We start from the raw sequence: 26,056 nt of genomic DNA, 5'->3' as shown, positions 1-26,056 counted from the left end.
ATACACACCCGTACGTCTTATGCTTCTATCTCACCACACTTCTATTTTTTTTTTACTTTTCGGGTCCTTCTTTACCAGTTACAGAGTGTTGGGCTTTAATTATTGTTTGGTGAACAAAAAACGTATATTTTAAAGTTACTATTTCCATCGCGAAAAAAGAAACTACGATTTCCTCGGAGCTTTTAGTTACAAGAAATTTTTTTAAAGCGATAAATTGCAAAATAATCTAATTCAATCATAAACTAACACCGGAATGTTTTTTTCTGCTTTTTTTTTTCCTATTGTTTTTTCTTTTTAAGTTGTTTAAGGAACAAATAAATATAAATATAAACCAAAATTTAGAGAAATCATTACAACAACAAAAGAATGTTACGAAATAAAATGGAATTGTCTAATTATTGTCCTGTTTCGAGATAGCTGCTGCGGCTCTAGGTGCGAAAAGCTTTAGTTACATAAGCCATAAGAGAAAAAAAATTGATTTTTGGCATGCTTGTTTAGCCAGGGGACCATTCCTCAGTTCATGCTCTTATTTCTAATGTTTTTGCCCTATGAACCGATTACATCAAACAAAGGAAAGAGCTCACTTTCAAACTGAATTTTCACGACTCCTTTAAATTGGGTAGGGATAAAGTAATTAATATCAGTTGTTGATGGGAAAATTCACAGTTGATATTTAGATTAGGAATGATGTGGTGTCTTTGAATAATGCGAAACATTAAATTAGTTAAAAGGCACTTTCTTGGTCAATCCATTTGATACGGCAAACTGACAACTTTAGAGGAACAGTTGAGCACAAAGCGTTCTTATTATTGAAGAAGTCTCAGGCTTTTGCTTCATTGATACATACTGTTTGTCAGTCTTTCAATCTTGTCTTCACTCCAACATAGTTTAGGATGCTGTCTTGTCTTCAACTTGGATACTCATCCATATTATTCCTGCTCCAATTCTACAGCTACCTTTTTACCCTTTACGGGAGCAATTGGTAGATGCAACCAAGACAAACAGTTCTTGTCTCAGCAATAACGTTAACTGCATTTCTTCAACTTCACAAAAATCTTAAGGTGCTTGTTGTTAAGCATCCTTGGCTTCACCGCCAAACAAAATGTGCAATTAAACTAACACTTTTCTTCATTTTCATACAAGACGACAAGACATGCATTCTATAATATGAACAGTGAACCACCACAATGCTCTATAATGTATGTTCATGTAAGTGGCTGATTTATTCAGGTGTTATTCGTGTTTATTTGATACCTTATCTGTAAAACAGAAATTAACGTTATCCATTCAACAATGTTTCTAAGTTTCTTCTTGTTATTGACAAAGGCGGGAATGTACTATTCTTAACTCTCGTAGAATACGTCTCAGGTGTCCTACATAATACGTTAATTAAGCATGTGTTCATACCACAATCCTTACCCTTCCCTTTTGCAAGTAAACGGCATGAGAATTAACTGTTCTTTCTGTTGTTCTGAGGCTGATTTTAGAAGTCAAAAATTGTCCAAGTCTAGCAATGGAAGGGTCAGTTTAATAGTATGGATTGTAGAAAATGTCAAGCAAAATTACTTGCTGAGGAAGAAGAGAGTGCAAAAGAGGAATAAAGAAGGGGAGCAGCAGCAGGAGAAAATGGGGAAGGAACTTACATTAGAGGAGTGGCTTCTACAATCACCAACTACACAAAATTACGGTAACTGCAATGGTGATCATTGTGATTATAATCATCGTCCCAACAGTGATTATCCCTCGGTAGCCAGAGAAAGTACCTATTTTTCTAACTGTGGGGAATGTAGCTTGTCTTTGGAGCAACTCTTAAATGATGGTGATGTAGGGATTTTTTCTGTGGGCTACGGTATCTCTTTGGAGAATCTTTTGAAAGACGAAAAAGAAATTGGGTTTAATTCATTGACTAGTAGCCAAAGTAGTACAGTGAGGAAAAGGGTGAGCTTTAGATTGCCAGAAGTGTCTGAGACTATCATTTTGGATCCATTAGAGAAGGACTCTAGTGAAAGTTAGTGTATTAGTTTCTTTCTTCAGTCTGTTTAATGTGAATTGTGAGTTTACTAGAGTGGTGTGAGTATCCTATATTTGTAAAGTACGTTCCTAAGATTTATAGTGCATGAATAAATGGATCAAAATCTCAAACTTGGTCAAGAATCCAAACTAGTGATCCACCTTAAATTTGATTAAGGTTCTAACTGGTTAAATAATATTTACATTGGTGTCTTAGTATTTGATTTCTATCTGCTTCCAATGTATAGAGAAGAGAGGAGCACAGGGTAATTTGAATTTGTTCCCCTTTTCTCGAACGGTTGATTCGAACAGAACTTTAGTGATTCTCTTTATGGGACAGTGCAGTCTTTCTTTCTTCCATGTTGGATTGATTTTAGTGAGTTTCCAGTATCAGATGCTCAGAGATTCTAAGAACACTTTTCATTAGCTGATAATATCATGTTCTGTTCTTTCCTTCTGATTTTCTGTTTGCTTTAAACAGTCGGATTTCTGTTTGTCCTTCTCTGAATTACTCTTTTCTTGGGTTGAGATTTTTCTTGGTTTTTTCTAACTAAACACGCATATGTCAGCTTTTGTTCTTCGTCATAACATAGCAGAAAATTTAGAAATATATGGTTGACATGGCTCAATAAATGGTAACAAGCAAAAACTGAAAAAAAAAAGCCGTGTTTCAATCTTTAAATTACAAGGGAACAGAACAAACCATTTTTCTACCTATTTGATTGTCTTATGAAATACTAAATGAAGGTTTTAGATTGACTAGGAGAAGGAAGAAAGGACAATATGACTAAAATGAAATAGCATATCCAACAACCAGCTTGTTAGGTACAAGTTCCATTCATACAACTTTCACAAGATATGCACACTAATGTAGAGAGGAAAATTAGTTCAGAGGCAAGGGAACATAAGTCAGAAAGTGCATAATGCATGGCAAGTAGCTAGAGTCAGCAATATGACAGACAAACAACACGCAAAAGAGGGAGAAAACAATAGGTTGGAAGTAGTCAACCTCTCTTTTTCTCTTTCTTTTGTGCATTCTGACTCCTCCTATGCGGTATCACAACACACAAAGAAAAAAGGGAGAGAGGGTGGTGGAGAAAAAGCCTTTGTCGTCTAGTTATCTTCTTCAAATAGTAACCTTTTTCTCTCAGTCTCTAAAGGAAAGGGATGCAACTATGTGAAAGAACTGCAGTTGCTCTAATAGCTCTTTGGCATGGCTAGTGGCTCTACGCTCCACTCTAAGAAAAAGTTCCTCACTTAGTTTGTCACCAATGTGGGCATCAACAAGAACTCCTGACACGGTCCTGCAGCTGTTGGCTAGAGCTCTTCCTACTTCACTTGCATCATCTGGTTGATTCACCACAAGTGGACTTCCTCCTTTGAATACCTCAAGCTTGTCTATGGTGAATGAACCATTCGCTTCAACCACCTCCTTGAAGTCTTGCAGGCTTGCTGCATAAACTGGAATGTTAAAACTGTCTCGTTTTTCTTGACTAATCAACCCCTGAAATCAAGAATTTAAGACTTCTGATAAGAACAGCAAGTTCTCACACGAATAATGTGTATGTCTGGTTTCAACACCAGTTATGTTTAACTAATTATTTATGCTTGGTAAATGAGATTTGCTGTGTGATTTGTTTGAGTAACTGGACATTTGTTCCAAGTAATCAACACATCCTATCATGTAGGTGTGGTTATAATCTGTACTTCATTGATTACAGTATTGGAATTTGGAAGTGTAACATGGTAGAGAGGATAATTGTTAGAACAGAAGTGTTTGGCTTTGACTATGTTGAAAGACATTGTTGGGTCCCATGGAATATGATGGTTGTATGAAAACTGATGAGATGAATGCATATCCATTTTGTCTATAGCTTTAAGACATGATGATGTGATTCAGTGTTTGTTCTAAACTCTGGATATCCAAAGCCTAATAGGTGGTCAATATCATGGACCACAAGACAGTGCCAGCAGGCAATTAATTATTATTTCTGCCGACATGATGATAAAGAAATGGATGGCTGGATGAATGAGGGGAGGCTAATCAACGGCTGGGACCAATCTGTTTGAAACTTGGGCAGTGAAAACTCATGATAAGTTGTGGTGATGCCTACAACACTTGAGCATTGTGGTCTTTTAATCTCTACAGTGTCTGCAAGCACACCCTTTTTGGTCTGCCAATGGCAAATAGAGGCTGTGTGAAGTGGGCAGGCACTGTTGACACAAGCATGCATAAAAATGTTTGTGATTATGATAATTACCTCTTGGACAAGATCATCCCAAGCATCCTGAAAGTGGGTCCCAAAAAGAAGGCCTGCCCCACCTTGGTCTGTAGGGTCCACTGAAGTTCTGGCCAAGCAAACTAAGAACATGGACCCCTCTCTCTTCATCTCCACTGACCTTGCCATCAGAAACCCTGCCAAATCTGTTTGGAATTGTTTCTTGTAAGCATTTGCTGTGCTCTCATCAGCACCATGGATAAACACTCTTCCTTTGTTGTATGCACTTGACCTTTTGTCCACAACACTTTCTGGCACCTGCATACTCAAACATGCACTCTAATCAACAATAAAACTCTTTCTCATACACCTAGGTAGGCCTAACACTGAACTTTATCTAGCAGATTCAATTTCATGCAGTTCTACTTTAGTGCAGGAAATCAGAAAATTTTGTATGGTAAAAAACATGTTAAGTAAATGTGTGTGAGCAGTAAATAAGCAGCAAAAATAGTAGAGACTTTTACTCCGATTGTGTGTCTTTTGTCGATCAAATTCTGTGTGGTGGCCCCATACATTATTGAAATTTAAGATATGCATGAAAGTGGAATAACATTGGGTGCTTAATATGCATGCATTGGAAATTACTGTCCAAACACGTTACTTGTTTCCCTGAAACATGGTTCCTTTTTTTCAACCCTATAGACTATGGCTTTGCTGCATTCACTTTTTGACCATAAATTATGACTTAGGCTTCAAATTAATCCTCGGGAAGAGGCAAATATCTCTTTCATTTTGTCATGGAAATTACATATTACATGACAGAGACTATAAGGAATAGAATCTTTGATTTTTTTTTATGGGTAGGTTGCGGGGTGAATTATAATAAAAGACTGTGTCAACAATATAAAAGGGTTTATCAAATTAATGCTATAGGCCAAAAGTTTTCAATAAATGTGAGTGACACCTTAAAGTTGAAATTCTAATTGAAAGGTTTAAAAAGATCTTGGACAATCTAATGATGAAAGATACACAAAGAATGATTTGAAATGAATTATGATTTTGGGTAATAATTTAACCACTTCATTTGCAAGTGAAATGAATAAATTAACTATTTCTTTTTAAAGTAGGAATGAAGGCATCCATTCAACTTTCTATTCACCCATAAAACAGAAAACCTACATTCAATTTGAAAAAAAAAATTCAGAATAAGGAAATAAAATGTCACTTTTTTAAATTTTTAAATATTTGTACAAGACAATCTATTACTTTATGATAAATGTAAATCTTTAAAAATAAGAAATCAAATTTAGATAAAAGTGACAGTTTGAAAACTATTTATTGAAAACATAAAAGAAAGTCACAATGAGTTTATACTACCAATAAAAGATGGATATGAATATTTTTAATAGATGGATAGAAGATAATAATAATAATAATTATAACTGTAATGATACTTATCTTGTGTTTTTTGAAATCTACATGATATCTTTATTTATTAACCCCTTAGAAGTCATAGGTATAAGGTGCTTTTCAGTGTAAGATGAGGTGTGTATAATGTATGTTATAATAATGATGAAGAGTTATGTGAATTTTGGAAGGATAAAGGTGTAATTTAACCTAAAAACATACAATAATAATAAGTGTTGGTTATATTACCTGAGAAAGCCAGTGCAAAGAGAAAGCTGAGTGGAAAACATCCACAGACCTCGCCGGAAAAAGCCTCCGGTAGAAAGAACCGGGGACTCCGGCGGCGAAGTAGGAGCGGTATCTGTCGGCGGCAAGGCATTCTTCCATGCTGACGCCATGGTTGGCGAGAGGAGGAAGCAGCTGAAAGAGTGTGTTGAAGTCATTGCTGGGAAGGTCTGAGAAGAAAGCTGAAAACTCCGGTGGCTGCCACCCCAACGCCTCGTACCGTTTCATAACGTGCTTTATCATCACATCCACCACGTTTATGGTGTTGCTCCCACACGAACAGCCCAAGTCCACCACCACAAACGGCACGTCTCGTCCCTCAGCCAGCTCAACTCTGTCCAAAGTCTCTCTGAGAAGATGAAGCATCGACCTCGCATGTATGGCCTGCATGTTAATCAATGCATCTCATCTACTGTCACACCTTCATTCATTGTTTTTCTATATACATAATCATGCATGTTTAGCTTTAGTATTTCTCATTGTCACCACCAAACATATGGGGTAGGGTACTGTTATTATTATGCATCACCATATTATATATCTATATCTATATCTATATATATATATATGTAGCTGTTTGTTCTATTTATCAGAAAAAGTTAACAAGATTTATGGTACCTGAGCTTGGGAATTGTTGGCATAGCTGGCTTCTCCTTTGCCTCCTTTCATGCTGAGCAACCTTTCAAGTTCCATGTTGGACACAACAACATTGTCTCCCATGGGAGCCATGATTCAGTGACTAGGTAGTTGTTGGATGAGATGAAAGAGTGAAAGAGTGAAAGAGTGAAAGAGAAATTAAGTGTGTCTGAGAAGAGACAAAAGAAAGAGTGTTTGGAAAACTGAGAGGGTGGAGAGTTGGTATATATAGAGAAGGAAGTTGGCTTCTACTTGTTGTTATTATTATTATTTCAATGTATATTATGCTAACTTGTGCTGTTAGCTGGTAGATACAAATGGCAAGCAATCTGCTATTATTGGTTGCTATTAATAATAAAAAGAAACTCAGAAAAAGTTAAAAGCAGAGAATGTGGGCCTCTTGTGCAACACAGAAGGCCCAAAACTGGTGCAAGATCTTTGTATCAGAAGCTACATATATATGAATATAGCTTCTGTTTCTGAGTTCTGATACACAACAAAATTACAACAGTTCATGTGGCCAAAAAGAATATAAAATCTTAATGAGCAGTTCTTGGATTGAATAAAATCTAAATAATAAATCTAATGTTAATAATATACAAATATATCTGACTGCATTAATTAGTCCTTATATCAGAATGTGATTCCATTATATTATCTGCAAAAGAAGCAGTAAATCATAAGTCAGCAAGTGGTATGCAAAGTTTTCCATCATATACAGCCTTTTTCACCTATATATAAAAAAAACACAGATGAATGCATAATGATGCAAGTGATTAAGAGATTAGATTAAAATATAATGTTAGATTATTGAGTAATGATACGTATTTTAAGGAATCAATTAACGATATCTACATATAAGGTGAAATAATGGTTCCTAAGGCTACGTAAGTTTCCTTTCACTTGCTTCGATATAAACAATAACAGGTTAAATTGATTACTCTTTACTAAGCAACTTTTGCATTTTGTATTAGGTTTATTCTTGTGAGAAGATTGATTACTTTTGTCGGCTATTTAGGGCTTTATTATAAAATAAGAAGAGTCAAAGTAATCCATAAAAAGCCAAATCATGATTAATTATTTCATTATTAATTAAGTCATCACCCCAGAAATCAAGGTTCAACAGTTTGTACCTACCAAAACGAATAAATCGAATAGCATTTGCAAATGGTAATCATATAAGTTACACTACTAAAAAAACACATATTTTCTGCTAATTTTGTTAATAAAATTTTATAAAAAAAGTATTTTCTTAATAAAATTTTATAAAAAAAATCTCATAAAATATAAAAAATTCTAGTAGTGTTATAATCAAATACATTAACCATTGCCGCCATGCTTCACTTTACTTTTGTTTTGTGTTGTATTCACTTTCTTCACATTCCTATAACTTTTTTTTTATCTTTTTGTGTTGACTATATTTCGTTTTATATTGAGGGTAAAAAATTTTAAGCCCTGAAATTGTGGCTAAAAATGGACGGTTTTCACATTCTCTTTTGAAATAAAAGGGAAAAATGAATGTTTTTGGTAAAGCATAATATATTACTTTTCAGAAACCACAGTTCACATTGTCCTTAGAAATGGTCAATAGTTGTTAAAAGGGGAAAAATGCAACAAGAAACATCAAAGCAGATACCCCAAAAATTCAGTGTTGCTTCCAAATTATACAAATCAATTAAGGAATGACATCTGTGTCCTCTTTAATTCCTTTTTTACATATATATGGTCAATAAAGTTCATTTAAATCTTAATGTGAAATCGCGTTCCTCTCTTGCGTAATGAAGACCACAAAAAAAAATTATAAAAAAAATAGAGAAGCAATGTTCTGGAATTTTATTGGTCAAAAGAAAAAGTGTGTTAAAATAAATGACAATTTTTCATCTTCCTAACCTGGTTTTGGAAAGATTAATTGTTAAGTTATACCTTTCTTTCATTTATTTTCGTTATTTTGTTTTCCTTTAAAATATAGGAAATAAACCATGGATTGATTAATCACATTATTATATAATATTCACAAATCATTTAATCCATTCCGTTAATATATATTATTAGCGCCCTTTTTGTTTTAATATATAACATAACAATTAATATAAAATACAATAAAAGTAAACTATTTTGTTAATTATATATATATATATATATATATATATATATATATATATATATATATATATATATATATATATATATGTATGTATGTATTTCTTATGCAAGAGTTAACTAATAAGGTTATGGTGACAAATAGTGGATAACGTTCAAGAGGGAGTAGTTATTATGATTAGGTATCAATTTGGATATCTAGCTTTTGTTTTATAGTAAAAATAAGGTTTTCATTATGCTTGTGTTTGGAATTTGGACTGCACCATGCCATTAACATTATTTTTAGTTGTCATTATATGCCATAATTTTTTTTGTCATTTTTGTGTGCGGAGAATTTGGTTTTGGACAATGATATGTTAGTATAGATTTTTTTTGATAATATTTTGACATAATATACAGTGTTATTTTTTTTATTAAGTTTAGAATATGTTATCAAATAACAAATAAATAATAAATATAAAATGACAAATTTGTCTGTATCAAAATATTGTGTCAGAATATTTTTTTTCCTTTGTTTATAAAAAGTACGAGTGTCCAATTAGATATTTCAAATGTAATGACTATTTTCAAAATGTTATATGTGTAAGGTTAAGTAAATTCTTTCTAAAAGTGTAAGGTTAAGTTGTAATATTTGAATATCTACTACTTCACTTTTCATAATTTATTTTGATTATAGACACTCGATATATTTCTATGTTAGTCCATGATTTCTAAAATGTGGTGAATTTAAATTTATTTCTAAAAATGTTAATTTGAAGTTTGGATATAAAAAAAATAAAGAACAAAAGCAAGATAGAGTTTCTAGTTACAAAATATAAAATACTTCAAATATGATAATCCAAATAAAAGAACTCTTGTGACCTCTAACATGCATGATTTCATTTTATTATACCATGTGGTCTAGAGCAAGTAGAGCTATAACATAGATTGGTTTTTTAAAAATGTGCATCCACGTAGAATGCAATCAATAATGAAAGGAAACGTAAAGAATAAAAGTAAAAAAACTTTTTCGTAATTTCATTAATTATTGAACTATATATAGATATATAGGACTAGGCTTTGAGACTTATTTTCTCATATAGGTTGAATGATCCTAGGAGTGCATGTGCATGTAAAATTACGCAATCTCACTTTTAAATTTTCCCTACCAAATTGTAATTAATTAACTAAGTGCATCAGTTTATTGGTCGCAATACTTGTTTTTCTGTTAACAGTTTTGTAGGGTTACACAAACCTATCATATTATACATATTTATAGCCTTAGCTTCTTAAGATCATTTAAGAAAAGATAGAATCAAAGTTCCACACTCCAAATCTGAAGATTTTCACTCTCTTTTTACACATACACATGCATAAGTCATACACATATACATATCCATATATATGTATATGTATGTATATGCATATAGTCCTGCATAACACGCCCAAAAGGTGGTGAAAAAAGGTATATATATCAGAATTTTTAAGGCTCTATTCTGAATCCATAAACTTGGAATCTTTGTGATCTGACTTTGTTCTAATGGCCCCCTCTTCCTTTTTAGCTCCTTCTTAAAGTTCAAACCACCGTGATAGACGCCATTTACTTTAAATAATACCAAACCACTTTTTCTTCTTGCAATTTGTAAATAATGCTCACAGAGCACATTTTATACTGGTTTTTCAGCATTTGGTTATTCTGCATATTTTAATTGTTATTATAAAAATATTGTAAGTGTGTGTTGGTTTTACCAAATCTTCCAATGCATGTTCAATAGGATTTCACTTTCTCAACTCAATGGCTTAAAAATTATTGGCTTGTTCTCATTTGGATAAATTTAAAAATGCAGTTTAGGTAAATCTAACACTTCTGATTCTCGTGACAGAAAAATTACACTTGATGGTATGTTAAAAAGACATTATGAACTGACCCATTTTTTTCATTTTATTGTCTGCATAAGAAATACATTTTCATTTGTTTCTGTGCTTATAAAACGGTAAGATTTTTAATAAACTTTCAAACAGAGATAAGTTTTTTGGTGTGTATGTTAAAGCAGAAAATATATAAGATCTAAGTTTATAATTAACCTTTTTGGTGTTCATACTTTGAATGAACTATTTAGACTAGTGGGTCAGGAATTATCATGATAAGCCATTTTTTAAGAAATGAAAATAATTATGAGCTTGTAGAGGCTACCTTTAGTTACTAAATAAGGTCATTGAAGAAAGGAGAAGGGAGACTTTTAGCCCTAAGAGAGATGTCAAAGACATGGTGGGATGGTCAAAGTTGGTAGTTATTTCCCTTTTGCATATATATATATTATTCTGCAACACCTTCTCTGCATATACAGTTTTTCTTGTGTGGCCCTTATAATAAAGTAGAATAAAAATGCTTAACTATAAAAGAAGAATGTGGTTGAATAAGTTAATTATACCTACTTAAATATACTGTTATAAAATAACCTCTTTTTGCTGTAAAAAACATCTGTGGTTATAATTCTAGGTTAAGCTTGTGGTTCTTGTAATATCTTTGTATTTATGTTCAAAACTACTGTTGTTAATTAACCACAACAGCTTGATCAAAAACTATGAACAGAATCTTCTGGCTCCTTTTTGTCCACTATGAATTTCATCATTTTATAGTTTGGTCTACTACCACACTACAAAAGAGAAAAAGAGAACATGTTAGGTAAAAAAAACACACATTCTGAAAAATCCAATGAGCGATAAAGTATAAGAACAATAATTAATATATGTAATAAAATTTTGATGTAAAAATCAAATTTCTTTTTCCCATTCCCCATATAGCCATATAGGTATCTAGCTTTGCCATATTTTCTAAAAGAATGAAGCAACATGATGCATGTGGAAATTCTAAAGGAACAGTGATCTAAAATATATTTTTTGTGTAACTCTAGAAAGGAACAAGGACCCCAGAATTATTGAAGAATGGCAGTTACTGGTATCACACTTTTCAGGCAAAATGCACCATAGAGCGGTTTGTGACGACAAAGAAGAACATAAAATATGTTTTTGTTTTCAGAAAAGGACATTTTATTAGGTAGTATATGTAGGCTTTGCCTGTTTCTTGTATATCAACATTCATTGCGTTCATTTTTCTAGCAAGTGCTGATTGGCTAACAAAGTAGAAGTTAATAATCTTGAATTACGTTACGTGGTTTTTCACACCAATTAAGTGAGTTCAAACTGTGAAGAAAGAATAAGTAGTATGGTGCCAGAATTTGAGGTAAGCATCCACATGCCTATCCAGTATATAAAATTGCATAGGCTATTCACATGACATGACGGTGTATACTCATCAAGTTCATCATATTGAAACAAGTTATAATTTAAACTTTCAAGTTCTTGATACTTTGCATAGCAACACATAGTGCCTCGAATTCAACATTTTCATTCGACTTGAAGGCATTAATTATTTGTCTTTACTAACAAACTTAGTTCACTGGGTAATGCTAGTTACATGGATTCATAAAATAATCCCAACTAACTATCTTTTTAGTTTATCAATATGAATGTACTTTAAAGTTAATGTCATATATTTTTCTCTTCATAATTAAAATCTGAAACCCTACTAAAACTGATCAACATTTATGGAGTTGGAGATAAACACGATATTTTTATATACATTGTAATATTATGTGAAATTTTATTGAGATACTCCCCCTTTGATGCCTTTTTGGTACTTCTTATTATAGGAAGTGGAACCAATATCGAAATATAGAAATTATTGATTATACAGAAAATATAAAAAATATTAAAATGTTTTTTAAGTAGTTATTAATAGAAGTATTTATTTATTAGGATATTTGTTGGTACTAGTTAGTTCATCAGCTTGGATAGAGAGCTGACTAACATAATTTTGAGAAGGAGAAATTATGCGAGTTGGGTTGAGTTATTTGAGTTATTGCATTTACAGGTAAAAATTGTTTGAATAGTACTAAATTCAATTAGTTATTTGTATCATCCTTTCCTTTTCTGACACTCCTCTCCTTTTCCCCACTTACTAGTACTATTAGATCTGTTAGAAGACTAGAAGTACTTAATTTGTACCCTTCATGGAAGGTCAAAGACATTATTTTACTGTGCACGTCTCTCTTTCTCCATTAATGGAAAAAAAGATGGAACATGATCTGGAATAAAGGTGATATCTTGCCTCTCCTCTTTTGCCAAGCGGAAGAGATTCCCAGCAAGGGAACCAAACAGTATAAATGAAGTGAATTAAGAAATATCATCTACTTTTTAAGTGAATGATTTTAGGTTTACTAAAACAACCGTCGTAGACAACAGTAACAACTAATGAATGAAATAAAACATGTCACATAAACTCATGACAAAATACTATGCTCAGCCGGCAGAACCTGAATGAACGCCTTGGCGATAGCTAGAAAAATCATCACCCTTCGCCAACGTGATATCCAATGGTTATGCATTTTAGAAGAAATGGCTTTTGTACAGATGAAGTATCTTACAATTCAGCATGCTAAGGAAACTACACTGATCTAATTAAAAGATGATAATGTGATTATTGGGCCTAAAGAGCCTAATGCCCGAAAAAGAATTATACAGAATGAATATCTATCGGGAAAAAAACTATAAAAGCGAAAGCTAAAAAAACTAAGCAGTCCACACAGCTTCCTTCAGCTACATATTTTACATCAAATGCAATTCATGCAGAGATGGTAGAACATTCTAGTACGACGAGGCAAGTTGCTGCAATGCGCCTTATAATGGGTATCACACGAACATTAATGCATGCTCAATTACCCACCGATACAAGAAAAACCCCGTTCCAAAACCCCCAAAACACCTGCCTGCATCCAATGAAAAGCACTATGTCAAAGATCATCACGGGAACTGGGACGGAGAGAATCAAGGGAGTGCAATAATATGACATTATCTTTGTTGAAATTATTAAAGCTCCCAAGTAGAACCTACATTTCACAAGACGTAATAAATTTTAACCAATAATAGTGTATTTAAAAATTACGGTTTGATTGCAAATAAATCTAATTTGACTCAACGGGAAGGTAAGTAAAGCATGATGATTGCATAATATTTGCTCATTCATTAAGATAACGTCCAATATTAAACATATATATTAATGTGACAGTATCGTAAAATGTCATGTCAGCATATCCATACTGACATTTTTTTTTATCAAATATTAGATGCCAATTTAATTAGCCCAATTAAAATAGTGGAAATCAAATTGGATAAAAAAATGGGAAGACCAAATTTAAATTCTGATGACAATAGAAAGACCAAATTTAAATTCTGATGACAATAGAAAGACCAAATTTAAATTCTGATTACAAAAGAAAGACCAAATGTGCTAATAAGTATGTTACATTCTTCTTACTACCGAACATACATTATGAAAAGTAACCCTTGTGGGATTTTAATAAAAGCGAACAAGAAATCAATGACCGACAGATTATTTTACCAAAGCCAATTCGCATTGAAAATTAATCTGGTTCTCTTCATGGAAGGGTATCACCAACACATTTTGTACTTTACACCTTCTAACACATTCTACTACCACTAATATTGGCTAATTTCAGTTTGAAACTACTCGAAAATCCTATTTTCTTATTACGGTTGTTATCCCAAATTTCCAATAAATTTCCCTTTTTTGTTGTTCCATCAATTAATTACATTAACCAATTTAGATTCTATGAATTTTTTCAGCATTATTTTTTAAATGGGAGAAACTATCAGGTATGCAAGACCAAGCTCAAGAAGTAAATTCAACCTGAATTCAGGAATATAACCCCCAATATCCAAGGGTCCTAAGATTTTAAAATGGCACCTGATTTATTTTAAAGGCAAATAAATATACATTAGAACAAACAAAGTTTAAGCCAACAATTTGGACAGATAATGGATCAAATACTCACCACAAAATTGCAGTGTACGAATCATGGAACATATATGTTCATGACATTATCAACTGATTACAGGTTGAAATAACTTTTTGAATTCATCATAAAACCACCTGCGAAACAAGCCAAATCACTTAAGACACCTCAAAACAAAAAAACCAGAAAAATAAAATCTAAAAGGCAAAAATCTCAACACTGATTTTATTCAGATTTTGTCCAGATTGATTAACAAGCCCGATATATGAGGACAGTATAATAGTTTCACTGCTAGTCCCAACGTTTAAAATTTGAATTCAAAACCAGAAGTCAAGCATCTAAAACACATACACCATGCAATAAAAAAGGACCAGAAATGCAAATAGAACAGCATTCATTTTCCTTCCAAACTAATGAATAAATTTCATCCGAACTTCGAATTAGAATTTTAATCCTAAATAGGTGACCATATCCACATAATATTTGGTAAAACATGGATTAATTGAATGCCAAATAAAAGTTAGCCTATATGCCAAATACGGCCTTGTAATGGGTATTCAAGATGAGTAGGTAAGGCTATTGTTATCAAAAGTGGCTGTTACCAAGGCAATTAATAATGTCCAATGGCAACAGAGAGCAGCCACGGGGCACTACAGTGACATCCAGTATCTCTAAATAACAGTATAGTGGCACAATAGTGCTATTGAAAAATTCCTTGGATCCATGATCTTAATTCCATCCACAAGTGCAGCTGCTAGTCATGGCTGCAGCATCGTCTTGTCATCTTTGGCAAATCTCCAACCAATTGAACTTTTGAGTTAATATTAACGCATTTCATTTCCATTTGAATACAATTTGATTTTTCATACATACATACGTACATATATCATATCTTTCAACCACAGGTGACTTCCACAATTTGGAAACACATGAAATGGCGGATTACTTTTCCACAATTGATAACACTAGCAACATCACTGCATGGCACTTTTGGGGTCGCGGCCAAATTGCAAGCTTTTCACACGCAATAACAGCATGATTGGAATGGGTTTCAAAAATCCAATTTTTCCCCAGCACTAGCGTCGATTAGAGAGAGGGGGTATTTTGGTTGAAAAAGACATTACATAAGACTACCCTGTCCACCCCCGAATTCAGCAGCATTGTCGCCAATACCCTCCTCCATTCTCTTCTCCCAAGACATCCTTTTCTCTTGCCTACTCACCTCTCACCAGAGAAGAGACGACCACTTCTCCAGCGACTTTAAGTACAGAGCAGGCTGCTCTTCTGTCTTGTCCACACTCCACCTGTTACCAAAGTAATTAATAGAGTGCAACAGTACCACAGAGAGGTCGCTGGGCGCTGCAGCCACATCATAGAGTGGCATTTTGGGGTGTCACAGCTGACAGCCGAATTGACAGCTTTTTCCCACAACCACAGCAATAATGATGAGTTTCAAAAATCTAATTTTGCCCCTCCACTGTTTTAGTGGGGGAGTCAGGGTAGAAATGATAATTGTAGACAAAACTAACCCCACCTCTTCAGCAGGAATTTCTAAAGACATCCCATCTTTTGCCCGCCCATCCCACCAGAGATGTCTAGCGACGGAATTACATCTTCTCTCTTCCCAATATTTTGTCAGTCTTAGACTTCCTGTTACTGTTTTCCGGCAAGCTTCTTCTGTTTCCATCCATCTTTTAATCACTCAGAATGTTTAAAGCTGTAAGATATACTGTTTCCTTCCCCCTATAGCACTTTTCACCTTTATATAAGATATTATTTATAAGTAAAGATTATATTTATGCATACAAATATATTTGAAATAGTGGCCATTCCACAATGTGTTATCCCACTATAATGTATTTGGGGTTGGCAATAGATTGATTACTATGGCCTTTACTCTCACCGCATACACGCTGTGGTAGTCCAATGTGATGAGATCACAAGGGTTTTTCCATGAAAATGTAGGTAGTTTGTCTCCATCGCATGCATGAAAGTTCTTGTTTAAGATATCCTTCCAGGTTCAATAACAATTATACTGTCTGACATTCATTTTTTTCCCAGGAAAAGTAATTACCAAACATTAACCATTTGCGTTCATGTTTTTTTCTATGAGCCAAAAATTCATTAATTGAAATAAACTAGAATTAATAGTGTCAATCTATGTTATATAAAAATTGGAACGAATATATAGTAGAAAAACACAGCACATTCTTAATGCTCAGGTATGTCCGCAAGCAGCATGAAAATGGGTTTCAGTTTTCAATTTTTCACCATCTATGGCAAGTCTAAACGATAATTAAATCACCTCTATTTCTCATTTCCCTGTTTTCTACAATTTTCTACCAAGAAAATGATAAATTGACTTCATATTTTATATTTGATGGTTACTTTACAAATACGAAAATTGTATAATATGAATGGAACAGGCATATAGTAAAACAAAATGAAATGAAAACACACTAGAATGATGGATAAATTTTAAAGAAACAAACCTGCAAAGGAAAATGGGCTGTATTCTAGTACTTTCCTCAATTCCTAACTGGCATCGCCTGTCATTTTCTTGTTTAAATTTATCAGACGGGAGTACTTCACATGGACCTTGAATAGAGCTAGCCATTTCAGTTCTATCACTATTAGATTCATAAACCTTCAACAAAGAAAACATATCTATAAGAAAATATCCACACAATACATGATTAAGAATGGTGAAGAATGTCCAGGATGTGGAGAATTATCATTGATTGCAATATCAAACAAAATATTAATTAACTTTACAGGTTACAAGTTTAAACCGATAAGTGCATGCAAAAGCCAGTGTAGGTTTAGGTAAAATATATAAAAGACATACTTAACATACCAATGACAAGCCTTAACACCGGCATGAATGCATTTATATTGATCTAAGAAAAAATATCTAATTATAATTTCATATATAAAGATGTAAGTAGGTATGTGTAAAAAAAGTACCTCATTGACTTCAGATATACACGGATGACCAATATTCCCTGGCAAATCATCAGGAAAGTAGCACTTTGTTACCTTTACCCACTTTAACCCAGTTTTGCAATCTTCCCACATAGACTGAAAATAAAAATGGAATAAACTTCTTTGTTAAAGTTCTAAATATTTATAAAAATTTTATTTTGTTTACAGAAGGGTTCAAATCAATCAAAACACAAGAAACAGGGAAGTACTCTAAAACGTTTGTGGTATTCATATCTACTTAATTTTTCAGGTAAAATCCTTTAGGTTTGGTATAATCTATGGCTGGCATATAATGGAAGGAAATAGTGATAATTTGCTTGCCTGGAGTTTAGAAGGAGCTAGTTTTCCATTGCTGGTAGGAAAAAGAGCATGACCCTGTAGCCTATACGTTACTCCATCAACACAACAAGATTGGTAAAAAATCTTTTCATCTACGAGTTGTACTACATCACCAATCCATTCTACAGCATGTGAACCATCTGATGATAATGCTGAGTTCTGTCTACCTTCAGTATTAGGTCCAGAAATTCCAACAATGTTTGCAAGTGCAGCATCTTTGTCATCACGCTTGATATCATAAGTTAAATTTTCCCCTTCAAGAGAGTCCTTTTGATTATTATTCATAATATTACTATCAATGTGTTTATCTGGTGATACTTCAGCATTGTCTTTTGACATTGTCTGTTCCACTTGAAAATTTTGAGATGATTGCATACTTTCACATTTAGCTGGCTCAGATAATTTAGGAAGAGACTCACATTCTGAAGTCTCTTTACTGGTCAAAACCTTAGAATTTATTTGTTTGGTAGAGCATTCACCTAGCATGCCAATAGAAGGACTAGAGGCTGCACTAAGAGATTTCATAGAGTTGTTTGGATCAGGCTTCTTATCAATAGCTTCAATACTGGATGAAATGCCAATCCCTTGTATACCTTTGGTATCAGCGAACTTTGAGTAACATTGCACCTCAACATTGTGATTGCCACCGGCAACCATTGGAACAGTGCTCCCATTTGTTACCATCTGCAGGACCTTTGGTTCTATGTTCTCTGCTTTATTCTCAGAACAAGCTTGAATACCACCAATATTAGAGGGCAATTTTGGTGGTGTGCTTGACGATCTCATGACACGACCATACTTTGGTGGCAAAGGCTTTCCACCACTTAAACTCAAGCACCTCATACAGTGCCAATCCACTCTGTTATGAATTCCTCTCAAGACCGAGGGCTGCAGACACTTCAAGTGAAATCCCTTTTCACAAGCATCACAAAGAAGCACAGTATCAACCTCCTGAACACTGAGCTCACACATCTGACATGTCAAAGCCTTATTCATATAATCCCTTGATGGAGGAATCCAAGTGGGATGGCTGGGAAGCTTTGGTTGTAACACTTTCTGGACAACCTTTGCAATATCAGTGTGACTGGGAATCAAAGGAGGCTGAACAATGTTCGTGGCCTGCAAAGGCTGGTGCACAGTAGACAAATTTACAGAAGCTGTTGGAGTTATAAATGGTCTAAAGCTCGGGTCTGTTGTTATTTGAGGCCCTGCCCTTGATACAGTTATGTCCGATGTTCCTTCAACCTTCACAGAGGTAGTAGCAGGCACCTTGTTTTCTGATGGAGTTCTTGCTATTGAAGCAGCCTGAGTCGGTATAGACCATGCTGGAGCATTCACCAAAGGTTGGTTTGCTGATGAATTTGCTACAATTTAAAAACCATAACATTCAGCTCCCAGCTTCAGTTTCATGGCTAAAATACTATAAGATACACTTCTGTGCACATTATAGAGACACAATACACTACCAGCAAGCTAAGAAAAAAATAGCAAAAACTAAAAATAACTTAAAACCTTAATGCCAGCTTTTCACAAGTTACCAACAAATAATAAAGATTTAAATGGAAAAAAGTAGAAATGAAGGAAATTCAATTTCAGTCTTCAAAAACAAGGAAACAGAAACAACATATGCTTGTAGGTTATATCCATTCAATCAACTCAAAATAGACATTCACCAAGATATACACCAATTCAGTCAACTTTCAGGCTTCGCCATGCATCGCTCCGTGATTTAAAACGAACAAACTCCAGTAAATATATAACCATAAAACTACAGTATTTTATTGCTTCCCAGTAAAAAATCTAAATGTCCAATGTATTGCATCTATTATAGAATGAAAACATATTGCAATATCTGTCATTGTCATTCACCAATCGTAAATGTAACTCAACCAGTCCTTGAAATTTGGATCCAGTAAGGAGCTTCAGAAGAATATACCTTGGACTTGTAGCAAATAAGAAGACCCATTTGATCCTCCATCAACTTTGAACGGTGGATGTTCAGCTTTAGGCAATACTAAGGAAGATGAATTTCTCCCCAAGTGACCGCTAGGCATCACACCAGAAACCACAGGTGGTCTTACTTCATTGCCAGTTGACTGGTATTGCAATACTGCAGAAGATCCTGCAGAAACATGGGGAGGAATAGATACTACGCTACCCATAGAAGGGATTGCTGGCTGGCTTGGTTTATCAGAAGGGAACATTCGAATATGTGATGGCACACGATTGTCAACAGGTCCACCAATGTTTGATTGTAAGGGTTGAGATGTATGTGTTGTAGAAGGTGCAGAAAATTTCTTTGCTTCCTCCATCTAGGAACCAAAATGGAAAAACAAAGACAAAACAAGCAAAAATCTAATCAAAAGAAATGCAGAGTGCCATTCTTAGCATACACACTATAAGTCAAAAAATCTCTTGAGCACATGAAAAAGAAAATACTTGTCGTATACAGTGTCCAAAATTTCAACAAACACAATGAAAGGCTCGGCAACAGAAAATTAACTGAAAAATAACCCAGTACTAACCAGGCCTAAGTGCATTAGTACACAATAATCTGCCCAAAGATTCCTCCACTAAGAAATACAAAATTTGAAAAAAGTATCAGGTGAATTTCACAGGACTGTGAACATGAAATTCTTAGTGTGTTCCATTATGTTCGTTATGCTTATTTTTCACAACAATATTGATACAAAACCATGTTGAGTCCCCATATCTTGAATATCTTGAATGTGACATCAAAAACCTAATAGTCATAGCTTTCGAACCCCAAGCGTGTCTTCTTCCTTTTCAACAAGCTTCCAAATACGCTAGCAGAAGCTATATATTTTTTCTTCTAAATTAAACGGACAGGATGCATATCCAAACACGCTGTTATCCTCATTTTCCTAACCAAGACACAATTCACAACCACAACGATAAACGTAATGTTACTTTCATAACTAGTTTTCGCAAGAATAATTATCCAAAACAACCAAGACACACACACGTGACTTTTAAACTTCACTCGGTTATTCTGCCATACAAAGTTTCAACACACAATTTCGCTAAATGACAAACAATTTAAAACGTAACGGAAGTAAATTGAGCAGAGAGAGAGGGTTGGCAGTTACCTTCCACTTAGCATGTGAATACCTCTCGGCAATAGACATCTTGGGAGTTCGAAACCCTAGCCTCTGGTCCTTAAGCTTGGAGTGCAATCCGAGATCCTCGATAACGGTTCCAATTGCTTCCCTGGCTACAATATCCTTGGGAGCCAAACCCTGGCAGAGGCTGGCGAGCTTAGCGCGCGCCTCTCTCATGAGCTCGACCTCAGCGTCGGAGGGCTTCCTCCCCGCACGCACGGAGGCCATGGTGGAGAGAACGAGAACAATCTCGGCCACTCTCTTCAATTCGGCGTCCTCGTCAACCTTGGGCTTCTTGGCGCAGCGCTGGTCAGAGTCCCCGTTCTGAAGCGGCAAGGTCTGTTCCTCCGGTTTGGGATCGGGGACGAGCTCCTCCTCCGTCTCCATGGGAGGGAAACCCTAGAGAGAGAGGGGAGAGAGGAGAGGAGAGAGAGAGAGAGAGAGAATAGAATAGAAGAAAAGAGAAGAGAGGTTTGAATTGGAGGGGGCTAAGGCTAATTAAAATTTTGGCGGGTAAGTGTGTTGAGAGAGATGAAGGCGAGGTTTGGGTTTGCGTTGCGCGTGCGAGTAATTAGGTATTGAAGTGTATTGGGTGGGATGGGGTTAATAGTAGTGAGTTATGTTGAGAGAAAGAGAACGAGTTGAGTTCAATTGCTCACCAGAGCGATCCCTAGAGAGAGAAAGAGAGAGATAGACGCCCACGCTGAATACAAAGGGGTTTTCGCCAATTACAAAACAAATAATAATCATATTAATTTTCTATTTATATTTTATCTCCTCCCCTCAACTCGTACACGACTCACCGAGTTTCTACCTTCCACATTTTTTTAATGTGTATTTTACATTGTATTGGATAAAGGTTTATTATTACATAATAACTAGAATTTATGATAGATAGATATTTTCTTTTAAACAAAATTAGTTCCTGAAATATCTTCAAAAAAATATTTAGTCCTTCAAATATTTAATAATATGATTTGGGCCTCTCAACACTAAACTTAACGAGTTTTAAAAGCATTTTAAAAAGACAGTCCCTCAAATTTAATACTTAAGGACCAAAATCATTTGTTTTTCTTAAAGAATTGTTTTTTTTTTAATTTGAAAAAGATCAAAATAAGATTCACTGAAAAACTCAAAGACTCAAAAAATAATTTAAACTTTTCTCGAAAAGAAAAACGTTATTTTCGATATATAAAAAATAATTTAAATCGAGATTAAGGATTATTTTATAACCTTATTAATATCTTTTAAAAAAATAAAATTTAATTAATAAATAGTGATAGAAACAAGTTGGCAGAGATAATTTCTTATGTCAAATACATCTACTAAAATTAATCAAATCATTATTGTAGTCCATTTTATCATTGAAAAATCCCACAAGGTTATGTAAATAAGGTTGGTCCATGGAACTGAAATTCTAAAATCTGTTCCTTTTTGTAGAAGTCAATACGTGTTACGTTATAATCCATGTATACTATGATACTTAGCAATAGGTAGGGGTTTGAGTCAACTTGCAACTTAATTAGTTTGAACTAGAAATGACAAACTAAGATCTAGTTAAAATTAGTGACAATAACTATGGATAGGTGAGTTTAGGATGAACATATTCTGCTCTTGATAAAGGTGAAGAATATCAGTCAAGAATGAACTGAAGATCTGTGAATGAAATATACGAACAAAAAGTTAGCATTATTTTCACACGTTTACACATAAAGAGCAATCTTTTTCAAGTGATCGTAAGGACAGAATGATTTACAAAGGTAAAATCAGCTACACCAGTGATGGAACACATAAAATACCAGAAGATGAGTAATGGACCTGCATGCATGTTTGTTCATGAGATTCACTCTTCACTGCCATCTTGACCAGTTTCTCATTACCTTATTGCCACTTGGAACACAAGCAGACAAATATCTGAGAACTTGTTTATGATACATAAGCTGGTAGATGCTTGTGATGATATTGTCCGAAGAAAGAAACATCACTGGACACAGTAATCCATGGGGGAGCATACAATATACGAGCATTCTCAAGAGCAAAATCATTAAGAATTGGCAGTGGAATTCCCCTCACTAACTGTGAGTTCAGGTATGGTATGAGAACGGTTTTGAGGACAGCTGATGTCACTGACTGCAAATGTTTACACAGTTATAGAGTAAGATTCATAACAATAACCTTGATATAAAATATCTAAGGTTTAACAATCATATATATGCCAAAATAGAAATTGGAGTTAAATTTCATCTGATTAGAAGTTGAGGTGGTTTCAACAAATGCAAAAGGGCCACTAGAAGCCTAACTACAAGTATAGGTTGCAAGGTTTTGAGACCTATTACCTATCAAAAAGAGAGGAGATCAAGAAGGGCATTGGAGAAAATTGTTAAAAGGATCTCAAGATTAATAAGATCTTAAATGTTTTAATCTTTTAACAGAGTCAAAAGGCAGCTTGTAACCCATGTAGCTGATAAGTGGGATAAGGCATTTTTTTGTTGTACAATTTCATCCAATTTCACGTCAAAGTACAAATCTACAAGCTGAGAAGATTAATATATACATTCCAATTTACCTGAATCAGATTCACGTGCAGTTTCCCTATTTTACTCCATTTCAAGTATGTCGAAAACTTTTTCAATTTAAGCCAACCAGCAAGATTGTTTCCTATGATCTCCGCAGCACAGGATGCACTAAAATCCTGTACCAATAACCAAAGTTAAGGGACAATGTTAGATAATACAATGTAGAAGCAGTATATTATTTATGAGGGATGCCTGCTTAAACAGTGTAACAATCATAAAATTTTAAACTCTGCACTTAGTATTGGTTTTCATTAAGCTTACCACCGAGATGCATGCAACAGGTACGACTTCACCAGCTTCCAGAACATTAAGTATTATATCTATGGAAATTTGGACACCAACATCTTTGTTTGTCACTTGTATATCCGGTGGAGAAGACACAAAGACATCAAGATTCATGTCATCGTTTGGATATTGCTTGTATAACTGAGGAATAAGGAATCTCCATTCAGCAGTGTTCAGAAGGTTCTGATCAGGCAGTTCATCAACAGTCCATTTCAAAGTATCTGCCTGAGTGAGCACAAGAACAACATAAACCATCAAAACTATATGTCAGTTTATAATATCCATTTATTGGACACAGCCAAAAATAAAAGAAGTAGAAGATTTCAGAAACTTACAGTGAAGTAAACCAAGGAACCGGATTTGAAAACATTTTCATGTAATGAAATTGTTATCATCTTTGGCGAAGGGTTGGCACGGGAAACAGAAACGTCTGAACCTCTGTGGTAACCTTGAGGTGACAAAATTTCATTCCTTCCTATGAATAAACCATTAATTTCTAATTCAATAGCAGAATCACTTAGTTCAGGATTGTTCACGAAAGAAACATTTAGAGCAGCTGTTTCGTCTATTGGGTAAGTCTTTGGAAGAGATTGTAACAAAACATCAAGAGTTGATATCCCCTCATTTATTTGATCAGAAACTGCCTCTTCAACTCCAGATGCTATACTTCCTGCAAAAGCATCTACTAGCCTGCAAGAAGATAGAAATTATTGGCATGATATCATCAAATAGTATACATATTAGGGTCTAGATACGAGCCAAGCTTCGGTTCTTTAGAAGAGACAACAATTCAGGAGGATATCAGAAAATTAGCTTTATATTCTCTAGAAAAGTTTTTGCAGCACAAGATAATGGAACACAGTTATCTGCACTTTCGGTTTCATGTCCCACCCTAAAGATTGAAATATAGCATAAGGGTTATATAGTTATTAGCCAAAGCCTCCCTATGGAATTGTGAAGCCTAAATCAGCAATGGAGGAAGATAACTCTAATAGAGCATGTTTAAGAGTTTGTAGTAATAAAAATCATTGCTTAAGAAGGTTCCTTACACTTGGTAAAGCCAAGCTGCTCCACCATGTAACTTTATGGATAAATCTCTAACATGGCATCCAGAATCCAGGAGAAGCAGCTTAAGAGTTCCTTCTTGATTCGTTAAATTCACAGTAAGTCCAACTTGCAAATCATTAACCTTCCAACATAGCACAGCACAACAGAATGAGGAATATAACAGATTAAGCAGTACAAACAAAATTATTTGCGAAAAAAGTGCATCACTGACAAAGGTTTTAGGCTATCAGACACTGAAACACATGTCTTGTGAATGAAATTTCAGCCATAACCACAGCCAGCCGAACCGATTCTCATCAGAATAACCAACTTCAGGTTAGTTCAAGATCAAACTTTCTTAGTTAGAGCAGATTGCTATAAAGCAAATTATAAGCCGTGAAACAAATTGGTGCAACTCCAGAAAAAAAGGAAAAGAGTTTAATTTTACACAGTCAACCAATTAGAAACCATGGTTAATATAAATTTTAAAATGGCTAGAAGTCAACCCTAACAATTTGTAATTCGGTAACACTTTACTCGGCCAGTGTGTATACAAAGTACTCCAAGATAAAGAGAGAATAATATTCTGGAATCTGGATTCAGACCTTTGCAGTTGCAGTTCCACTATCAGAAATTCCAATTGGGACTAACCAACTGCTGGCAGAGTACCTCCACTTCAAACTCAAGTTAGCTGTGGCACCTGAAACAACAACAGCAATGCCTGTTTCTCCTGTATTAACAGATGAAGAATTTACTTGGATATCATTGATAGTGATTTCAGAAAGAACAACTCTGGCTTTTCCAACAAGAGGGACTTGAACAGTCTCCTCAATATCTGGCAATTGAGACAGAGTAATAGAGTCAACAGCTTGGTCTATCAGAATATCCTTGGCAAAATCGAGACCCTTATCAGATATGGTGATAGAGATGAAACCCTCTTCATGATGTTGAACACCACTCGTGGAGGATGAAAGGAGCAGAAGGAATAAAAGAAGGAAACAGGTTGAGGATGTCATTCCAATTTTGCAGTTGGAGCCTTCTGAGGGATCGATCAAGCCAATATCATTATGCAACCCAAGTTGTTTAACCTTGACTTCAGAAAACAAGTTTTGACAAGATCAAGGTTAATTTTTCATGTTTATCCAGTGAAAAATGAAATCTTGAAACACACCCATTTGATGAAAAACTAA

General features: G+C 34.4%; 3 protein-coding genes across 7 annotated transcripts; all 3 read right to left on the bottom strand.

Annotated features, from left to right (window-relative positions):
- Window positions 1-2,770: 2,770 nt before the first annotated feature.
- On the bottom strand, window positions 2,771-6,825 carry LOC108337490 (indole-3-acetate O-methyltransferase 1). 2 transcript variants are annotated; one of them, XM_017574024.2, is made up of 4 exons: window positions 6,540-6,821; window positions 5,886-6,305; window positions 4,272-4,547; window positions 2,771-3,514 (listed from the first exon to the last, which is right to left on the bottom strand). In XM_017574024.2, exons 1-4 carry the CDS (start codon window positions 6,648-6,650, stop codon window positions 3,158-3,160), a joined length of 1,164 nt encoding a protein of 387 aa, XP_017429513.2. In that variant the 5' UTR covers window positions 6,651-6,821; the 3' UTR covers window positions 2,771-3,157. The 2 variants fall into 2 exon arrangements, with proteins under 2 accessions (XP_017429513.2, XP_052736315.1); XM_052880355.1 differs by lacking the exon at window positions 2,771-3,514 and adding an exon at window positions 3,521-4,184 and having other exon boundaries at window positions 6,540-6,825.
- A 6,238-nt stretch (window positions 6,826-13,063) lies between these two features.
- LOC108338370 (uncharacterized) lies at window positions 13,064-21,734 on the bottom strand. 4 transcript variants are annotated; one of them, XR_001833034.2, is made up of 8 exons: window positions 20,947-21,728; window positions 19,773-20,148; window positions 17,819-19,200; window positions 17,480-17,593; window positions 17,005-17,159; window positions 14,552-14,649; window positions 14,407-14,463; window positions 13,064-13,465 (listed from the first exon to the last, which is right to left on the bottom strand). XR_001833034.2 is itself a non-coding variant. In XM_017575209.2 (7 exons), exons 1-6 carry the CDS (start codon window positions 21,343-21,345, stop codon window positions 14,601-14,603), a joined length of 2,475 nt encoding a protein of 824 aa, XP_017430698.1. In that variant the 5' UTR covers window positions 21,346-21,728; the 3' UTR covers window positions 13,064-13,585; window positions 14,552-14,600. The 4 variants fall into 4 exon arrangements, 3 of the variants coding, with proteins under 3 accessions (XP_017430698.1, XP_017430697.1, XP_052735968.1); XM_017575209.2 differs by lacking the exon at window positions 14,407-14,463 and having other exon boundaries at window positions 13,064-13,585; XM_017575208.2 differs by lacking the exon at window positions 14,407-14,463 and having other exon boundaries at window positions 20,947-21,727.
- Window positions 21,735-22,602: 868 nt separating this feature from the next.
- Window positions 22,603-26,056, bottom strand: LOC108336240 (putative BPI/LBP family protein At1g04970). The gene is made up of 6 exons (XM_017572620.2): window positions 25,472-26,056; window positions 24,869-25,008; window positions 24,155-24,509; window positions 23,796-24,044; window positions 23,525-23,650; window positions 22,603-23,088 (listed from the first exon to the last, which is right to left on the bottom strand). Exons 1-6 carry the CDS (start codon window positions 25,880-25,882, stop codon window positions 22,885-22,887), a joined length of 1,485 nt encoding a protein of 494 aa, XP_017428109.1. The 5' UTR covers window positions 25,883-26,056; the 3' UTR covers window positions 22,603-22,884.

The sequence above is a fragment of the Vigna angularis genome, chromosome 7, assembly GCF_016808095.1.
Source record: "Vigna angularis cultivar LongXiaoDou No.4 chromosome 7, ASM1680809v1, whole genome shotgun sequence".
In the NCBI taxonomy this organism is placed as follows: Eukaryota; Viridiplantae; Streptophyta; class Magnoliopsida; order Fabales; family Fabaceae; genus Vigna; species Vigna angularis.
Note: the sequence above shows the minus strand (reverse complement) of the source record. Positions and strands in the feature narration are given on the sequence as shown.